Source organism: Thermobia domestica, chromosome 1, assembly GCF_964235325.1.
Source record: "Thermobia domestica chromosome 1, izTheDome1.hap1.1, whole genome shotgun sequence".
NCBI classification, from domain to species: Eukaryota; Metazoa; Arthropoda; class Insecta; order Zygentoma; family Lepismatidae; genus Thermobia; species Thermobia domestica.
This window is the reverse complement of record NC_137454.1, coordinates 164,940,424-164,962,059: the sequence shown is the minus strand read 5'-3', so window position 1 is coordinate 164,962,059 and position 21,636 is coordinate 164,940,424. Positions and strand designations below refer to the sequence as shown.

At 36.3% G+C, this 21,636-nt stretch overlaps 1 protein-coding gene across 2 annotated transcripts in view; it reads left to right on the top strand.

Annotated features, from left to right (window-relative positions):
- The window catches only part of LOC145690684 (protein SERAC1), a 192,344-nt gene that overhangs the window by 133,329 nt on the left and 37,379 nt on the right, over positions 1-21,636 (top strand). For both annotated transcript variants that reach the window (XM_081765825.1, XM_081765835.1), the window contains exon 5: positions 19,506-19,655. In XM_081765825.1, coding sequence (XP_081621951.1) covers positions 19,506-19,655 — 150 coding nt within the window. The remainder of the gene's footprint in view (positions 1-19,505; positions 19,656-21,636) is intronic.

The following is a 21,636-nucleotide window of genomic DNA, read 5'->3' as shown; positions in this document are numbered from 1 at the left end:
CGTAAAACTGAAATACTTCATTTAATTTCATTTTTGGTTTCAACAATATTCTAACCAGTTTGTTGTCCAGTTCGTTCTTTATAGGTATCTCCGTATCTCAAATTTTGCCCTTTTCTCGTTTACTTGCCCCAAATACTCCTCTCATTAGACCTCAGCCTATTTCATTTCAATTATTCCCTATATCACATTTTTAAGACATTTGATTGTTTTTCTTGTCTTTTTCTTCGCAATCACGGTAGTAATTTGGTCATACAATAGTATTACTAGCACATGCTTTTATATAAAAGGTAGGTCGTCTTGTTTCTCTATTGGGTAGCGTTCGCACCTTTGGTCCCGGGAGCGACTCCCAGTGGGATAGTACTGAACACATTAAGGTGGTTCGGATTTCACCTTAAACTTTAGGCGGATAAAGCCTCATATAACTTCGGTGTTAAAAAGGGATATTAAGCTTCAATAAATCTATATATATAAAAGAGAACGTACAAAATCCTTTGTCCGCTCATCACGCTAATACGGCTGAACCAATTTCTTTCATTTTTGGGGGGTTGTTAGGATTTGGACCCTAGATGGTTTTTATCATATCACTTTAATTTTCAATTACCAGTGTCTTGAGATAATTGACCATTCAGGTGTCCATACGTACAAATCCTTTGTTATTAGTTCATCATAGGTAAAAATAAACGTATTTATATGCAACCCGCATGACCGTGTGACTCGGCGGGTTAACATAAATGACAGGCGCTATAATGTTAACATTTACTGCACACTTGAAAGCGAAAAAGTAAAAATTATCTAAGTAACAAAGTTTATTGCGTTCCGGGGTGACCGCAGCAAAGCGGGGCGGGTTAACATAAATGAGAGGCGATATAATGTTAACATTTACTGCAATCTTCTATGGTTTTTATCATATCACTTGAAAGCGAAAAAGTAAAAATTATCTAAGTAACAACGTTTATTGCGTTCCGGGGTGACCGCAGCGAAGCGGGGTGAACGCTGCTAGTAACTATATAAAAGTGAATGTGCACTGGAAATAACCAGTAAAAAATACCCCCTAAATAGATGATAGAGGCAATAGTTGGTTCTAAGTTGACATGATCCTAATTTTAAAATGATGCTAACTTCAGTATTTTGATTTCGTAACACTTAGTAATTCATAAGCTGAGGTCATGTTATATAGTCCACTAGTACGAAGACGTAGTTTCTAATTTACACCATATTACCGCATTCCTTTCCCCGCTTATTGGACTTCAAGCTGAGACCTTACGTAATTATCCAGTCTACACGACATTGAAAACGAAACCATATGTGTGATACATTAGTAAAGGTTGAAAAAAATCACGTTACGTGAAGGTCGTTTATCTTTTACAGTCGAAATGCAACAAAACCGACAGGTTGGCATTGAGTAGTGGAATGTAAAGTTTATCTTAACACATACATTCTATACAAAATTTGCTTCCTACTTACTACTTGTAGTAACATATCATACAATATGTTTCGAGGTGAAAATAAAATTTTGCAATCGAGAACAAGAGATTGCCGCGAAGATGTGCTGTTCTTGGAATTTAAAAAAACGATGCATGCTAAAAGCTTTTGTTTGTGTCACATAATACAAAGGCCGAAGATAAAGCCAACAGTGGTTCAGATCCCAGTTTAAAGGGTAAGTCTCGTTCTATATGGCCTCGCTCTGACACAGGACATAAATGCAGATCAATCAATCAATGGACATTTCCTCGATTGGGAGCTTAAGTGAATAATTTTGGAATTTCTAAATAGCTAATATGCTATTTTCAAATGAAATCTTTTAGTTTTATGTCCCACGGTTATGCTGGCTAGGCTAAAGGAGACGGTGATGATGAGAGGTGAAGGAAACGCGGGAATGAAGAAAGTGTGAGAAAACGGGAGAACCCCGAGAAAAGTCACGCACATGGTATTTGTCCACCACAAAGTTGATTCGGCGCGAGCTGGGATCGAACCAGGGACCCTAAACACCAGAGGTGGACACTACCACTGAGGCCCCCTGTTTTCAAATGAAAAAATTATATGAATGTGGAAAAACAATATTATTAATGAAAATAATAATAATAGTAATAATAGACTTGATAGTAATACAATATTAGTAGTGTTTGACGAAAAATAATTGTCGAAAGACGAGACTAATCAATAGATTTCATTAAGCTGAACAAAATGATATGTGTCAGTATAAATTCTCATGCGTAGTTTTCGGGAAAAATCTAGAAAAATGATTCTTTATTTTTTATAAACGTACAAAATGATGGTGTATGATAACCGCGATCTTAAGATAAAACTGATCCTGAAGTACAAAAGCAAGACAACAGTACCTAGATGGTTAATAAGAAAATAGTCCAGAAATTTGATTAACTCTTAAACTTTCTGTTTAACTGTAATGTTGATCGAAGAGAATACATACAGTATATACATCAATCAGAAAATCAGCTTGAACAGACTGTTAATTTATATAGGGTGTCCCAAAAGTAGGTGTACAGTCCCGCACTGATCAGCTCACTGTATTCTTATTGTTATCCATCAGGTAGACTTAGTTTCTTTATTATTTATTCTTAAAGCCTCTTTACTTATACCTTAAGCCCGGAACAGCCGAAGCAAATAAACCCATAAGCTAGAATGTTATGCTTGATCAATGCAGAAATATATACCTACTTTTGGGCCACCTGTATGTGTACTGTTTATATGAAAAATACAGTGTTCAATAGCGGATTATATCTACTCTGTCTTCCAACGATGACAGATATATTCCTAACAGTGACACACATATTCCGAACAGTGACGCAGTGGTAATCCAGCTTCATTTGTAGAAATTATTAATTTCAGAAAACTAGTTTTTTCTTCTTTCTTTCTTTTTTCCTCTCGCTTCTTGTGTGTGTCTGTGTATGTGTGTAAGTGTCCATCTTACTTAGTGTTAAACTTGTAGTAATGTAGTTGTATTTTGGTGTGAATCAGGGGTAAAAGTGGATATGAAAAGGTGGGGGGACGGTTAAGTAGCGGCATGACGTCACGCCGTCTCCCTGCCTATCTTTGCCCGTTGTAATTTCTTAGGAACTGGGGGACATCGTCATATTTTGGGGGGTGGGGGACGGCGTTCCCCCGCACTTTTACCCCTGATATGAATTTAAGAAATTGTACAGGAAAGTTTGATTTTGACAAGAGAGCAAAAATTAGTGTTCATTCGCATTAATCATCGTATGTCGACAAGGTGAACTACTTTAACATTTTTTATGAAGTAGACAGTAGAAGCCAAATCATACATTAATACCTGTTTATAGAAGAATAGATTTATTCAACTCAAACTAATGATGAAAATTACATGCCAAACATTTATAACATTCTATTATTTTTAAAACAAGGGAAAATAAGCAATCTTAGAGGCATTTAGAATGCCGTTATCATTACTCGAATCTAAAAACGTGTTTAAACGTAGGTAAATGGTTAGCGCTCTCGTTTAGCAATTGGAAAGTACCGTGTTCGAATCCCATGGCCGATGAATTAGGTCCATGTGTGAAGTTTTTTCCAATTTCCCTCAGTCCCACTAGGCGATTGTTTTTCTTTGCGACTTTCCTCCTGCCTTCATCGTTAATTATTTCTAATATCCTTTACAGACATTTACATCTGTAATACTATTAATAGATTTGAGGCTCTCTTCTTGAAAGAGTGTTATGAAAATGGCGACTCGTCTCGGAAAGTGAATCTGTTTCTTAACTGGGTCGAAAGTGTTTGATTAGGCTTGAACATAATTTAATGTGTTCCTTATTTTTTCGTGTCTATATTTATTAAGAATATCAATATTTTTAACTGTTACGTTTTGTCATCTCCTAGAGATATTATATATCATAGAGTCTGTTGATGTTTTCTTTTTCAATCTGTAAAAAGCAGTTAGAATCCGAAACCTGTTAAAAAAAAAAAAAAAGTTTAAAATGTCGATATATTTTATTTCTGGAATTAATTAAATACACTGAGAAAAAAAATGTAGGTGGCATACTTAAAAACGTAGGTTACATTCGTAATTCCTGTAGTTTCTGGACTTAACGTACAACCGTATATAACATCCTGCAGCAAACGTATAGCTGAAAAAGTATGTATTATACGCACTGTCTGCATAAGTGCAATGACGTCATTCGTGTGACGTCATCTGCAGTAACAAATATATACGGAGGTGATATCTAGCTTTGTGACGTCAGGATCGTATGTAGCATGTGGGTTAATAATGACGACACACACTGACTATCAGGACGGAGCATAATTTCAAGAAGTATGCAATATACGTTCTTTACGTATGTTTCTTTCGTTCAACCCCAAGACAGCATCTATATTGTACTTGTGCCCCGTACGTACGACTAGATACAGTATACGTATTGTACGTATGTATTATACAGATTTTCCTTATGTCGCACACAGCTTGTCCAGATACAGCATACAGAATATCCATATGCACCATACAGAGTGCACATATGTAGCTTACAGACTGTATGCATGCAGCATATAGATTATACGTATGTCGCGTACAGGTTGGCCATATGTAATGTATGGATTGGATGTATATAGCTAATAGGTTGTCCATATGAAATATACGGATTTTACCTGTATCGCATACGTATTGCCTTCTTGTAATATATGGATTGGACATATTTAGGATCTAGATTGTACGTATAGTGCACCATTATTAAAGTGCTGCAACATACTGCAAAATGCATGATACATTCTTACTGTAATGTTGTCAAATATTGTTTTACTCTGTATGAAAACTAAATAGCTTAAAATATGTTTGATCTCCTTTGTGCCAATAATAATAAAATTAACAATCTTAGTTTGGAGCAGTGAAAGTGTCCAAAGAAATGTATTTACCTGCAGGGTGTCCTATAAGTTTGGATTTCCTGCTAATTCGTTGGGAAGCTACTGCAAAGCCAAGTGTTGAAAAGTGACACAAGCGTTAATTTTAATATTATGGGCACAAAGGAGGTTAACCATATGTTAAACTATTTTCGTTTTCATACAGAGTAAATCAATATGTGATATATTACTGTAAGAATTTATCATATGCTTTGTTGTTAGTTAGTTCCAGCACTTTAATAATAATGCAAAATGCACAGCCATATACAATCCTATATTCAAACTCAAACAACTTCTCTGTACATTTTAATTAACAGGTATGTTTTTTTTTTTTTTTTTTAATGTCGCAACAATTAAAAGTATGGTGTCAGCTGAAAACGTGTTCGCTCACAAGATGATTTCTACTCAGTACTCGCCATAAAAATGCAACACCAAGAAGGAGGCTGGGTAGCTGCGCCAAAGTTCCCAGGCCGATACCTAATAGTAAGTGCAGAATACTCTTAAACGTCCGCCGTATTCGCTGTGCGACAACGTGGTGACAGCGGAGGCGTTGTGCAGCCATCGACTAAACATATTTATCCTTCCCTGCTCTAGACATTCTGCAAATTTGGATTTTCGTGGGTGCATCCTTCTTAGTGCAACATTTTAAGCAACGAGCGGATTAACAGTCTCATACATTGCTTAAAGAAAGAGCAATGATTCTCAGAATTACTCGGAAGATATTATATATATATATACAATAATTTAAAACTGTTATTTCAAACTTTGCAATTCAGAGCACGAAAAGAACTATAGCTAAAGGAACACTGATTTTAGCCAGATAGTAACTAGTAAACTCAATCACACTCAGTACCATTAGTTCATGTTGTTATCCGTAAGTCAGAGATCATGGTATCTCATTTCGTGTAGACTTTTGCATTTGTTTAATGCTAAAAATGTATTTTATCGCTACTTGAACCCAGTACCATATATATATACCGACAGGACGTACCTTAGTCACAAGGTGACATGAGTGAAACACTAAACTATTCGATTGACACCTGCGGCCTTGTCAACACTAGAGAAAGTTACAAAGTGATTAAGTAAATACGGAACATAGTTCATACAAAGTATAGCGATGTATGAAGTCTCCGTTTCATACGACTTGGATAAAGGATACATCTGAAATTGCAACAAAAAATATATGATTTCTCTGGATAATTTGGATTAGTCCAGAATTCGAACACATATACGTTGGTAAGTCGAACTTTTTTTTTTTTTTTTACTTCTTTCTTCGGATTCTCAATAAAGTTGACTACTGAAAAGCTGAGTTACAGATTCTGTATTAAAACAACACCTTTGCTAGACATGTTCAGTATACACATTGTCTTACATACAGAACAATACATTAGTTATTAATGCATGTCTGAAATTATAGTGCTTCGTATAGAATTTTACTTCATTCAAACGTAATAGCACGAAGATAAAAAAATATTGCGAAAGATAATGTTCTTATTACAGAGAAAAAGAGTTGAAATGACTTAACAGTAACAAACATTTTCTTTAAACAGAGACAATATTTTATTCTAATTTATGGAAGAAAGAAATAATTTGTAGTACAGTATCTTTATTAGGGTTATATGTTCGTACAAAAGAATGTAAGTACAATTGGGTCTGTCTTCAGAAAGGACGTACTTTTAGCCACAACCTACACTGCTTCTTTTCACTGTCTTTCAAGCAGAATCCTGGTTTGATGCACGAAATACCTGAAACAAAAATCAGAAAACATTTAAAATGTTACATTCGGTGTGCTCAACTTGGTTGTACTTAACAATACAAAGTATCTTAACATTTTTGAGATTAAATGGACAAAATCTGTTCGGTCAGGTATGGACTTTTAGGTTGCACATAGAAAAATTACGAAGTGTTTATTGATGCTGAATAACAACTCAAAATGTATTACTATTCAAAAGTAAGTGGGTACCCCAATGGTGTTCGGGGTACCATGGGGTATCTAATGTCTGTATTTTTTTAGATATATGGAAATGTATGTCTCTAAAATGTAAGGAACTGACATCTGTTTACCGAAAACCTCAACTCGGTAAGCCTTATGGATATTGAGATATGGGAAAATAAAGAGCGACACCATAGAAGTGTGGGGTTTGAGTACTAGATGGTGCAGTTTCGGAAATGTAATTACGAGGGCTTACAACAACCTCAAAAGTAATTTCAATTAAATACACTACACACACGCCCTGATGGGGCTTTTCGGGTACCATGATATTCGCAGAACTCTCATTTCTAAATATTCTAAAATATGTCTTAATAACGTTTTAAAGAACGTTAGAGGTGTGTGTTTGCCGAAACTGCAAGTCGGTACGCCTAACAGTTACCGAAATATGGTGAAATAAAAAGCGACACCATAGGTACGTGGAGCTTGCATATTAGACAGTACAATTTAGAAAATTAATTAAAATATGACTATCAAGATATTGTCAAATAAAGGGAGGATCCATACAGTTATGGGATTTTCGTGTTAGGTGGTAAAGTTTCCGAAACCGGTCATGGAAAGTTAATAAGCATCAGTAGCAATTTCATCTTAAAGTAATTAGGTACTTCCATGGAGTTTAAGAACATCATGGGGTCTACCAAGGTTAAATTTTAAAAGCTTTGGAAAATATATTTTGACATTTGTAAAGAGTATTAGAAATATGTACTTACCTAAAATTTCCAGCTAGTACATCTAGCAGCTAGAGAGACACCATACAATAAAAGCGTATTAGATCTTGAAATTTCAGAAAACAATTATTGATCCTAACAAACGTTAAATAAGATGGTACTTCTATGGGTTAAGTGACTACCTCAGACTTGTCAGTACAATTTCGATCGAAAGATTAATTCAGCTCTCAATTTTCTTTGGACAATTCCAAGCGTTCATCGGGCTCTGAAATAAGTGAACATTTTTTGTCAATATCTAATATAGCAAGCGAGATATAAGAAATTATTTTATGACGTCGTAAAAATAGAGACCCACATGGATTTGTACTTTTGAGTCTTTGCTGTAAGAAGAAATTTCAGAAAACAACGGTATATACCTTAATAGAAAATTAAATGGGCGGGAGCACGGTGGCTTAGTGGTAGAGTGCTTACCTCTGGTGTATTGGGTTCGTGGTTCGATCCGCGGCCGTCAGTTTGTAGTGGACATCGTATTCGTGGGTTTTCTAGGGGTACTACCTCTCCTCCCACCTTTGCATTCCATCAATTCTGTCAACAACATTCACTTGCTTTAATCGTAATCTCCCTGAGACTAAAATGCATAATCGTGGGTCGCTACTCTGAAATATTTCCTTTTATTTAATTTTAAAATGAAATAGGGAGTTAAGTATGATCGTATCTCTATGGGATAAGTGAAAACTCCAATAGTTTCTGCAAAAGAAGACTAGTTAAAAACCCTACCACTAAGCTACTGTATCCCCGTCCATTGAATTGTCTATTAAGGTATATACAGTAGTTTCCTGAATTTTTTTCTTATGGGAAAGACCCAAAAGTACAAATCCATAAAGATCTATTTTTACGTCATAAAATATATAATTCCTTATATCTTCTCGACTATCTTAGATATTGACAGCGACTTTTCATTCTTTTGCACAGCTCGATGAACCCTTGGAATTGCCTGAAGAAAACCTAGGACTGAACTAAATTTTCGATCGAAATTGTACTAAGGTACTCATTTAACCCATAGAAGTACCCATCTGATTTAATTTTGTTGCGACCAATAATTGTTTCCGAAATTTCAAGATCTCATACGCTTTTATTTCAGTGTTTCTCCAGATGTTAGATGTACTAGCTGGAAGTTTTGGGTAAACACATATTTCAAATATTGTTTACAAATGTCAGATTATATTTTCAAAAGCTTTTAAAATTTAATTTTGGTAGACTCCATGATGTTCTAACACCCCCTGAAGATATCTAATTACTTTAAGATGAAATTGCTACTGGTGTTTATTAACTTTCTATGACCGATTTCGGAAATTTTAGCATCTAACACTAAAACCCCTTAACTGTGTTGGTCCTCCCTTTATTTGACAACATCTTGATAGCCGTTAGTCATATTTTAATTCAATTTCCGAATTCTAGCGTCAAGTATGCAAGTCCCACATACCTATAGTATCGCTCTTTATTTTCCCATATCTCGGTATCCATAAGGCTTACCGAGTTGCAGTTTTCAGTTAAAAAAAAAAATCAGTTGTTTACATTTTAGAGACATGTATTTCCAAATATCTAAAATGCAGAAATTAGGTACCGCATTGGAACCCCATTGGAGTACTCACTTACTTTTGCATAGCAGGGTAAAAACGCCAATGGTTCTCACTTTAAGGTTGAAAACATACTATTTTGTCTCTTCTCTGAGCATCGTGAATCTGTCGGAGCTGTACCATAGTTGGAAGGACTCACTGATCCTTCCTATAATGACCATATAGTCAGAATTCAAAAAGGAGTAGCCGTTGAAGGAAAAACAATATTTTAAAATCCTTGCACCAGTAGTCGTCACCTTAAAATCAAAATGTTCCAGTAGTAGTCAGGATTTTCTACCAGTATTCGTCACTCAAATAACTTGATATAATTTATTCAAAAACGCACTGTGTATCAGTTTAGGGTTAAGAATACAATATAAGGTAGTAAGCTTAATAACTTTGCATCACTTTTAGCACTCAAGAAAGAAAATAGAAACGTTTTTACATACTTTTTAAAGCAATTTCAGAAAGAAAAATGTTAACTGAATTCAAAAGTTAACTGTATATCACTTTCACGTTAAGAGTACAATATTAAATACTATTTTTAATAACTATACATCACTTTAAACACTCAAGAATGAAAATAAACGTTTGTACATTCATTTTAAAAACAATCTGAGAAATAAAATAAGTTAACTGAATTCAAAATTTAATTATACATCACCTTAAGCTTAAGAATACACTATAAAATACTGAGATTAATAAAAAATGAAATCTTTAACGTCCCACGGTTATGCTGGTTAGGCTAAAGGAGACGGTGATAATGAGAAATGACTGAAATGGTGGAATAAAGAAAGTGGCAGGAAATGGGAGAACCCCGAGAAAACCCACGAGCACGGTGTTTGTCCACCACAAAGTCCACACGGCGCAGCTGGGATCGAACCAGGAACCCCCTGCACCGGAGGTGAACGCTCTACCACTGAGCCACCGAAGAGTAGACGACTGAAGGCGCAAGTAGCATACAAATTTATGATGCTGAAGGCGTTATTTTTCACAGCTATGGAGGAAAGAGATAGAAACAAAAAAAATAACAGGAAATCTTTGTTTTACGTCCTACGAATATGCTATGTAGGTTGACGGTCAGAATTGAGTAATGAAAATTGATGATCTTGGAATACGATTTGGCCGAATAACGAGGGAGAAAATAATCATTGATTAAATATTAAATTGAAAAGAATTAAGAACCTGACGCTTAAATACTTATCTATCCGGCACCCATCTTGATCCCCATAAAATATCATGAAGTGCTTGATTGATTCTAAACCCAATAATAGTAATAGTAATTTAACAAGAAACACAGAATATATAATTTACGCACCTTGAAATGTAGAAATTAATGATTGTAATCCCCAGCTTTCCAATGGACCTTTGATTTCTTCAAATGAAGATTCGGATATCTTGTTTCTTCTCAAGCAATAATGGATTACAATAATCAGTTGCAGTCCAAAGCCAAGTCACTAAGTGAAGCATGAATATAAAAGAATTCATTAGTTAGATGCATACAAAATCCTACGCATGTAAATCCGAATCTACTTATATTAAATTGTAAATTTAAACAAACTAAATTATACTACAGTTATAGTGACATAAAACATACATTAAATAAGGTATACAGGGTGTCTCAAAAGTCCCCTGACATAGGGTAACTCTGTTATTATCAGAGTTACAACAAAATGTAGGAGAGGAAAGCATCTCCAAATATGATGTTTTCAATCTAAAGTGAAGGAATTTTTAAAATCGGATGACTCGTTTGCGCTGTACACTCTTTATGCGCCTAATGTGAAATGAAAATGCAACGTTGCCATTTACCTGGACCTACAACATAAGTGAATGAAGTTACTTTCTTCTGCGCTAACATTTCGATGGCCAGCCCCCGTTTCAAACAGGAACTTCATTCACTTATGTTGTGGGTCCAGGTAAATGACAACGTTGCATTTTCATTTAAATTTGGGTGCATAAAGAGTATACAGCACAAATATCTCGTCCGATTTTTTTTGAAAAAAAAAAAGTGTTCACTTTAGATTGAAAACGTCATATTTCGATATGATTTTTCCTCTTACATTTTGCTGTAACTCTGATAATAACAGAGTTACCCTATGTCAGGGAACTTTTGAGACATACTGTATACATCATAAGAAGTTCCTTTCTAAATTCTACACGGATGTGGTTTCATTGAATGTGAGGTGGGTGATACACATTAGGCCTTTTGGGAGTACATCACACGGACGACCGTAATTTTGTGTTCAAAATTTTTATTATGAACTGGTGGGATATGTGATACATATGGCCACGGGCTAGAATTTTCTCAGTATGTCAAAAATGCAATCAGATTTCATGCAGCTTAATTTGGTGAAAAGCTATTGCCAATTGAACGTTACATTTACCTCTTTCTTGCAGATGTTAAACCATGCCGTTAGCACGTGAGGAATGGATCGAAATAATAAAACTGTGGGACTGGAGGAGTATATGTGCAGTGGTTGCCGATTGCAGAGTCATCCACAACGTGACTCTGTGTCACATGTTTCAGTGCTACAGTAATTAACTAAATATGAGAAGACGAGCACATTCGTGAACATACATCGTAACGGTTCAAACTCGCGGGCCCTTTCTCCTTCCCCATTTTGAACCGGTACATGAAAATGCCATTTTCTCTATGTTTGCCTGCGCCGATTTTGAAAATTCCTTCACTAATCGATTTCTCTCGACGAGTACTACAAGAATCAGTTAAAATCGCACGGGCCCTTTTTTCTTCCCCATTTTGAACCGGTACATGAAAATGCGTTTTTCTTCATGCTTGCCTGCGCCGATTTTGAAAATTTCTTCACTAGTCGATTTCTCTCGTTGAGTACTACAAGAATCAGTTAAAATTTCGCGGCCCTTTTTTCTTCCCCATTTTGATCCGGTACATGAAAATGGGTTTTTCTTCATGCTTGCCTGCGCCGATTTTGAAAATTCCCTCACTAGTCGATTTCTCTCGTTGAGTACTACAAGAATCAGTTAAAATCTCGCGGGCCCTTTTTCCTTCCCCATTTTGAACAGGTACATGAAAATATGATTTTCTCCATATTTGCCTGCGCCGATTTTGAAAATTCTTTCAGTAATCGATTTCTGTCGTCGAGTACTACAAGAATCTGTTAAAATCTCGCGGGCCCTTTTTTCTTTCCCAACCCAATATTTTTATATATTTTGAATGTATTCAAGTATGGAACAAAAGTGTTTAATTAATTCCCTTAGTAGGCTTCTCAACTTAATATTTTTCAACTTAAATTTTATTTGTTTTGATTATTTATTTTCTTGTGACTCAATATTTAATTGCAATCGTTCATTGGGGAGAAGGGTGGCCATTCTCAAATATATAAATATAGTATTCTTAAAATTTATGTCTTCTCGTATTATTAGTTTCTTCCACTAGACCTGGAAATTGCAAAATTAATACCTGGAAAACCTGGAAAATTCAGGGAAATTGAGTTCCATATTTATGTATGAACCCTGCTATTTACAATTTTTTTCGAATAGGGAGAATTGTACAAAAGGGTGTTTTGGGAATGGTATAACAGTAGGTTTCTGGGGGTGTTGTTCGAAATGAAATAAAAGTTTTACGTCCCACTATTATGCTTGCTAGGCTACAGATGACTTGGTGTTGTTCGGTGGGGGTCAATGTTGCCAATTTTGGGAAAAGTCACTAAATCAGGGGAATTCGACCTCAACGATAGCGTAGGGTGACCATAAAATTTTCAGTTAAAAACGGGATAGGTTCTGGCTTTTAGATCTACCTTTGTTCTTACCAGTGCCTTGGGGCCGCGGTGGCTCAGTGGTAGAGCGTTCACCTCTGGTGCTTGGGGTTCCGGGTTCAAACCGTGCTCCCGCCAAGTGAACTTTGTGGTGTACAAACACCGTGTGCGTGGGTTTTCTCGGGGTTCTCCCGTTTCCTCCCACTTTCTTCATTCCACCATTTCATTCATCTCTCATCATCACCGTCTCCTTTAGCCTAATCGGCATAACCGTGGGACGTAAAACTCAAAAATTTCATTTCATTTCATTTATCAGTGCCTTGATATCAGAGTTCCCCCTCTCTCTCTCTCTTAGTTACTGAGCGGGTACTTATGAAAAAGGAAAGACACGTTGAAGTTTGTTCAACACACAACCAACTGCTAAATCTCTGCTGTCTTTCGAGCAGTACTACGAACTATAGAGTATGTTTAATATAGGGAATTTCAGTTCAATTTTTGCCTCTTTGTTGTTATTAATACTTTTAAAAGGAGTAAAGGTACTGGGTTTGTTATTTACTTCTTTCATTTACATAAAATGGGACGAATACTACTTTTTTCCATCTACTGACGGGAAGGCCGGGAAACGCCCCTAAAACGGGACTGTCCCGGTCAAAACGGGACGTATGGTCGCCCTACGAATAATTTTTCCGATTGGAGACTTTTATGGGTGATTTTTAAATGACGATTCAGCTACTTATACATTTAGCGACTTTTTGCTGCAAACAAAATTTTCATCTGTAGAGAAGCAATATTAGTTCAAAACAGTTTTTGAACTAATAATGCTTCTGTTTGTTCTTTTTTCTGTTTGTTTGTTTTAATCAGCGCAAGTGATGAAGAGTTTGGAAATACAGCGTACCCACTGGCCCACAATCCTGCATTGTTATGTTGCCCTTGTCCTCTAACGAAGAAGAACTACAAACTTGATGTCCTTTAGTTCGCAGTTTCCGTTGAGAGACACACGTAATACATCTTTACCGATAGCAAAAAGATTAGCTATAGATGCGTGAATAAAGGCGATGTGGATGTTTGTTATATTTGTTCTTTGGGGTCTTTTAATTATTCTGCAGTTTTTCTTTTACAAAAAATTGCTTAACGTAAGTACTGTAGTGTTAATTATTTCGGAACTATTTTGACTCCACAATATGAACAAAAGTACCCGAAACAATCTGAAATGATCCCTGAATTCAAGGATTGGTTGCGCCCTGTTTACAAAGATGTGAGTAGAACCAGCGGCGCAAATCTGTCTTCAACATTGGGGGGGAAGGGTAAGACCGTTACCATACTTTTTATTTTGCGATGTCCAAAATAGTTATGAAGTTGAAAAACAATGTTGTGGAGTATCAGAGTTGTCTTCAGCATTGGGAAGCTGCAGATTTGAGGCTTATTCTGGGAGACGTCTATTTTATCTCACGTTCCTTTGTAGCAATTGGACAAAAATCATCAAATTTCTCCCAAAAAACACATTTCAAATCGGATTATTGGGGAAAACTCCCCCTCAGTTCCAAGATTGGAGGGGACATGTATCCGTCATCCCCCCCCGGGATTTGCGGCAGTGAGTAGAACATATTGTTTAGTTTACATCTACAACTTTAAAACAATGCTTATAGACAATGAATTTCTCGATTATTTTTTATAGCGACTTTTCACCCAAAATTCGAGTCGCCACCTCTCGTTTCGCAAACTTATTGTCAACATTTTGGCAACACTGGTTGCGGGGAGAGCTACAATGGAAATGAAAATGAAATGAAATCTTTGAGTTTTATGTCTCACGGTTATGCCGGTTAGGCTAAAGGAGACGGTGATGATGAGCAATGAATGAAATGGTGGAATGAAGAAAGTGGGAGGAAACGGGAAAATCCCGAGGAAACCCACGCACGCGGTGTTTGTTCACCACAAAGTTCATTTGGCGGGAGCTGGGATCGAACCCGGGACCCCAAGCACCAGAAGTGAACGCTCTACCATTGAGCCACCGCGGCCCTAAGAGATTGAGAGTCATAAACTTAGTCACTTTCAATTTTGTAATATATATATATACTGTATATATATATTACAGTATATATTACTGTATATATATATTACATCACTGACTGATAACTAAAATGCTTGGATTGTATATATAAAAGTCACCCCCTGCCCGTAAAAAGCTTCATTCGAACTCGGAATCGAACAATTGCATCTGTAAAGCAGTGCTGAGTTCATTTTAACGTTCCTTTCAGCAGCAAGGCTGTATGAGACATGGACTTACAGATTAACGTGAAATCCGAACCACATAAGCTCCGGCCGGGAATCGAACCCGGGTGTCCCACGCCAAAGGCGTGTACACTAACCACTTAGCCACGAGGGAACCCATCTGGGTAATAGTTAAGAACAGCTACTTCTCATCTCCCGTGCACGAGGATACATCTTATTGTTGCACTACCTAAACACCCTAAGTACAAGGGCAAGAACTCAGTCTATTACCTGCTTTTTAACATCCTAGATCAGCGTTTCCTAACCTTTTTCAACTTGCGGCACACTACGGATGTAACTTGAATTCTCGCGGCGCACTCATAGATATTATTATTTGTAAATATAAAACTAGTATTTTTTCTGCGATTATTGATCTCCTTCTCACAGAGAAGAAAGCTCAATCACTGTTTTTTTCCCAGTGGTAAATTATTATGCTTATTTTTCATTCTAATTTAAAAATATAAAACAATTGCAATGAAATATTGGACTCAGGTTTTTAAAACTAAGCTTTCTTGTTCGAAAACTGTATCCAACCTTTCACTAAGAAGTAAGATCACTAAATAACGAACGAACAAACAAATCTTTTTTACTTTTAAAATACAAATGTATTTAATTTGTCGAAAGGATTGAATGTTATTTTAAATTTTCAAGTTACAAAATAGTCTGCAACAATAAAGAAGCAATAATAGTCACAACAATGATAACCAATATATATTTTCAACATTAAAAATGTACAGAAAAGTAACACGGTATGAAACTTAAAGTTGTAGATTCATAGTAGAGGTTCATAGTAATGTGAAATAAAAATATACATTTTTCCTTCGTCTTGCAATTTGATTGCTATAGAATTAATAATTTGCTTCGACTTCCTCGCGGCACACTAGCGGCCCATTCACGGCACACCAGTGTGCCGCGGCGCACCGGTTGGGAAACGCTGTCCTAGATAGTCAATGAATAATTCCTGAAAGTATGGCGTTTCTCGTCCTTCCCTAAATGGGAAGTACGGCTCCTTAACTATAACCCTCATCTGTAAGGCAGTGTAAGCAACAAAAAATTAAAAAAAAAAAAACGCACACTGGATGTTTGCGCAACTGAGGATCAAAACATCCTCAATGGAGTATGAGAAATCGTAAACGTCAATCAAAGTGTGTTTTTGCTTATTCATTACTTCGTTAATAGTTAATTCCTTCTAGAAATAGTGAAACAATACTATGAAGAAACACTAATTAAACTAATAACTATTACGTTGTGTTTCTTACCATACCGTTTTTACCAGCCATAGAATTTGAACCTAGTACTATACTGCATTAGTCACGCCGGAACGAAGGGTGAAATTCAAACGCCTGGCACTCGTAGTTGTTGAAGCTGTGTTGTAGTTACGCGGCCTGCGTTGGTACTCCTCAACATAAATACGTCACTGCCCAAAACCAGGAAACATCACAGACAGAAGACAGGGGCACAATCAGTGCCTGACACTTCACGAACTCAAACCCGCCAAGACTCAACTCAACATGACCTTCAATTACGTTCTACAGTAGAAACCAAACCAATGCTAAGGCACAAACTTACCAACTTCCTATATGAAAACACAAGAAAAAAAAATTCAAACTTTTTGGTTCCAAAGTGATGCCATAACAATAATACTAAAAAGGTTTTAATTCTCAGTAACCCAAACATTAATTAACTAGGGAACATAACAAGCAAAAATAAATAAATAGAAATCAAATCAAATTAAATTTAAAAAATAAAAACCTGACAAGTAAGCTCTCCCTGACTACTTTTTTTTTAAAATTTCAGTGAGGCTGTAAAATATATCAATATCTTCGTCAAATATATATATTTCAATGTAAACAAGTTCTTTAAACAAAAGAAAGCTCTGTAGTAGAGCGCTTACCTCTGACCTGTTAGGTCCCTGGTTCGATTCCTGCTCCCGACAAATAGCCTTTTGGTGAACACTGTAGGTGTGGTTATTCTTAAGACTTTCCAGTTTCCTTACATTTTCTTGATTCCACCATTATCATGTATCTCATCGTCACCTTCTCACTTACGTTTATGTACAATCATGGGGCGTTAAACTAAAAGTAAAAAAAAAAAAAAATGCAAATATCCTAATAAAAATGAGTTTTCTAGACTACACAAGTGGCCCCGCGTAGCGTAGTTGCTAACGCTCTCGCCTTCGGTGCGAACGGTCCCGGGTTCGATCCCGTTGGGGATCGATTTCCTCAGTCGAAAAAGTATCAAAAGATTTTAAGTCCAGCCATCCTGAATGAGATTTCCTTGGGTTTTCCTCATTCACAGCAGGAAAATGCCGGAGTGGTACCTAACATATAGGTCCCAGGCCGTTTTCTTCCTTCCCCAATCCTTTCTTCCCTTCCTTTACCCGGATAGTGTGCTCATCGAGGGACGTCATCCCTCATATGTGACGGGCTAACAAGGCCATTGATGCCGAAAGCCCAGAGACCTAAAGCCTAAATCTTCACTACACAAGGGAATTTTCGCGCTGAAAACGGTTTCTTAGCAATTATGTTAAGCAGTCCTGTAGTAACTCTGCACCACGTAATAAATCGTCACATATAAAACGGAATGAATAAACACATAACATTCATTTTGCTCCCTTGTAACGTAAAATGTTTCAAAACATTAATATTCAAAGATTTCTCAAAATTCAGATTCACCCATTCCATTCTCCTCAATCATTAACGAGTTGTAGTCATAAACTATATTACTTACTTAGTACTATACTAAAGCAAGTTACACTAAAAGAATATATAATTAATGGAATATTTAACTAAAGTAATAGTTAACTAGTGCACTTACCCAGGTTTTGTTTCCTTCCTCTCTTCTTTTCCGATTGTAACAACCTCGTTTCGCAAGCAAAAGACGCTAGTTCAATGACGTCAGCCATGGCGAAAGAAAGAGTGTCTATAGGCGGTCTGGATCTCACGTACAGATGGACGTATATAACGTATAACTGAAGTACTTAACATACGTATATGTATGTAAAATACAGAAGATTGTTAGATGTCAGACATCCTGCAGCGAAATGATGTAATATCTAAGCGGGTAAAAGGCAGTACCTGTGTAGTATATGGATAAAGTACGCTCCGTACAGATTTCCTTAGTAAACATAACGAATCCTTGTATTTGTACAATATACCGCTGTCCGGATAATGGATTTTTCTCAGTGTAGTCTTCGAACTGGTTAATATATTTATTACCCACTCGTGGGTAGTCCTAACTATTTTTGAAACTTAAAAGTCTTTCGTTTTATGTAAAATGAAAGTCTTTCCGTGCTACGAAACTGTGATGATGAATATTACTGATAAATACTTGTGTGCTGTTGAACGAATTGAGTCATGTTAATAATATGAAGTTAAACAAATACGTCGAATAATTAATTTAGATTAAAGTAACAGATCTAGGTTGATTAATGAGTTGAATCTATTGTGAAAGACTGAGTCAAAACGCGGAGCTGTATTTTAGTCGAGAAGCCAGTTATGTATTCTTTCGTATAATCGTATGCTATTCTGAGTTGTTAAAATCATTTTGTTCCTATTAGAGTTTGTCATGAAGCTCGATGGACGAAATAAACTGTAACGTCAACGTGATTGACTGTGGTGAAATCATTTGTAGAATAAGCACTAGGATGTTGAGAAGTCATGATCATCGAAGAGGGCGCTGCTTTGGAGTACAAATCTGCCGTTTTCGGATAGAAGTTTCCTGATATAAAACCTTAGTTGGTGTGTTAGACAATACATTGCATTCCAGCACGTGCAAGCGTAGGCATGACAATGTAAAAGTTACTTTTGAAATTATGAGTAGAATAAACTCTTACGATTGAGTGAAATCGCTCCGTCAAATTATCCCGCGTACCTAGTGATGATTTCAGTTGTCTGGTCCGGAAGGGAATTTCTCCCCCGGGTAATATCTCCAATCGTACTCAATATGGATTACCAGTATTTTTGCAGTACTTTTCATCTCTCTTATACTGAAATCCCTGACTCGAGAAAATTTTCTGAAATTAACAATGCACGTACAACAGTCGTTAAATCGTTTTTACTTCGTTTGTCGGGACAAAATATAGTAATATCACAATGATGCATTTTAGCTACTCCCCTACAAATAGCAAATGAACATGACTGCACTTACTGCACGAAATACCGAATAGTGTCATTGTTATTGGAGTTATTATAAAGACCTAAGAATCTAGGCAACGTCAGCCAGCTTCCTCCCATACAGGAAGTCAATGTGGTGTATCAGATAACTCTCACGAAACATGAATTTTACTTTTTTAAATTCGTAACTTGTAGTTTGACATTTATTTGTAACATTGTTATTCTGTTTTAATGTATTCTTTACTTTTTCTTTTCAGCTTGGGAGAGCGAGATCAATCACTTGAAAGGTTTTTACCTCAACACTAAAGGAATCATATTCTACAGTGTTCCTCACAGGGGATCCTTCTTAGCTGATATTAATTTGCCTCTCCTGCGACAATCTGTAGAACTCACGGAGGTTCAGAAAAGTTAGTATAGTTTTTCTTTTAGTTGTGTTTTGGAGGGGAAAGTATTTAAAAACGCTTCTGTAATCATATTATTTATGTAACTTATATTTGTCAGCTGTTTACAATCCAAACAGATGATTGAGATACCTCTGAAACTGATTGTACTGAAAATATACGGACTCAGGGTAAAAGGTAACAAGTCATTTTTATTCATTTTTCAGGAGAGTAATCTTATTCCGTTTTACCCAGTGTTGATTCCATTGTAGCTTAATTATTCCCTTTTGCACGTCCCTTGTACTTGTTTTGGTCATGTTTTTTTCATAGGGCTTTTCATATAAAGAAGCGCCATTTAAAATACTACAACTCTGTGTTAAAAACCGAAAATTGAAAAAAAGTGACTTGTTACCTTTTACCCTGAGTCCGTCCAATGTGCTTTTACTTTTGAAACTGGTTAGTGTGAAAATGTATCTAATGAACAATATCACTCACATAATTTTTTATAGAAACTTATTTCGGTCGATAATTACACTAGAAACAAACAAGTTTGAGAACAAGGAGTACCTAATTGTAAAAGATTTCAGTCGAAGATAAGACGTCGGAAATCGCACGGCCGCTTCTTAAACCAATTCGTTATCAGTTACCGCAGTGCATTTGTTTCCTCCATATATCTGAATCAAGTAATTTATATAGATGTTAAAGGTTTATTTAAAAAAAAATCTAAACTCATTTTTTGCCTGATGTTTTCTTCTGGAGTATTTTGGCCATTGCGACATAATGGAAAAGTTGAATTTCGTCAGTCACAGTCATTCACATCATTGAAAAAAAAAAAAAATCCAACCTGGATAAAAGGAAAGTTGAAGGAGACGTCTTCGCAATGACGACGCAAGCTTTAATTTTTTAGGGGGAAAGCGGAGGGACAGAAACATTTGGAAGGAGCAAGTTTTTTTTCTTTTTTTTTCTTTCTTTTTTTTTATATACCGAAAGTTATAGTACAATACAACATGTCTGGAAGCGTGCGATGCCAGCAGAGGGTACCCGCCTGTTTGCTCCCTTTAGAGTCGTCACTGCGTCTTCTCCCTGTCCTTTTTGATTATAAGCTTTTTCGTTACCCATATGGGATGGATTGCTGAAATATTGGTGTCGTCATTTCCTGTATGTTGCACTAATGATCTTCTCTTATATACAAAGTGCCATAGCAGCACAGTCAGTAGGCTTAACACAGTGGCGGATCTATCCCAGGGCCGAGGAGCCTAGGGCCTCCAGTTTTTGAGTGACAAAAATAATTTAAGCTGCTATTTATATATTTTTGAAAGTTTATAATAAAATCATGATATTCCTATCGTAGTCTGGGTTCTAGATGCCTCTCAGTTTTTACCTTCTAGATCCGCCTCTGGCTAAACGGCGGAAACGCTAGTTTACACAACTGCTAACGTTGGCCTTAACAGTGTAGTGATCCGCTTTCGCCGAGCATTTGCAAGCCAGTGTAGTCGGTCCTGTAACCCCCTACGAAGACGTAAATTACGTTAGGAGCGCAAAGTCGAAACTGTTGGATAAATGATGGCAGATTTTTGTATGACTATGACACTTTAAATACATTGGGACAACGTATGTTCCAACCATTAGCCGATCATTGGCCGATGTACGGCTTACCAAGTGTAGAGTATAATACAGGCATGGTTATTACACAATTCTTGTAATAACCCTAATCATGATTCTCAACATATTTCTGTACTACAGTTCTTGATTTCTAGTTTCCCATAATCCTTTTTTCAACCACAAGGGGAAAGAACTGGCTATCCTAATCTTTGCTGTACTTACTTAGTGACTCCTTTTAACTACGCTGAGGTAATTGGACTAGAACCTGTCTTTGAGTAAATCAACACGCCGTAGGCGAAATTTATTGTTTATTTCCGTTTTCTTTTTCACTTTCACCCATTGGAAATGTAAAATCATACCAGTATTTGTCTGACTTGCAATATTTATAATCCGAAATGTAACCACA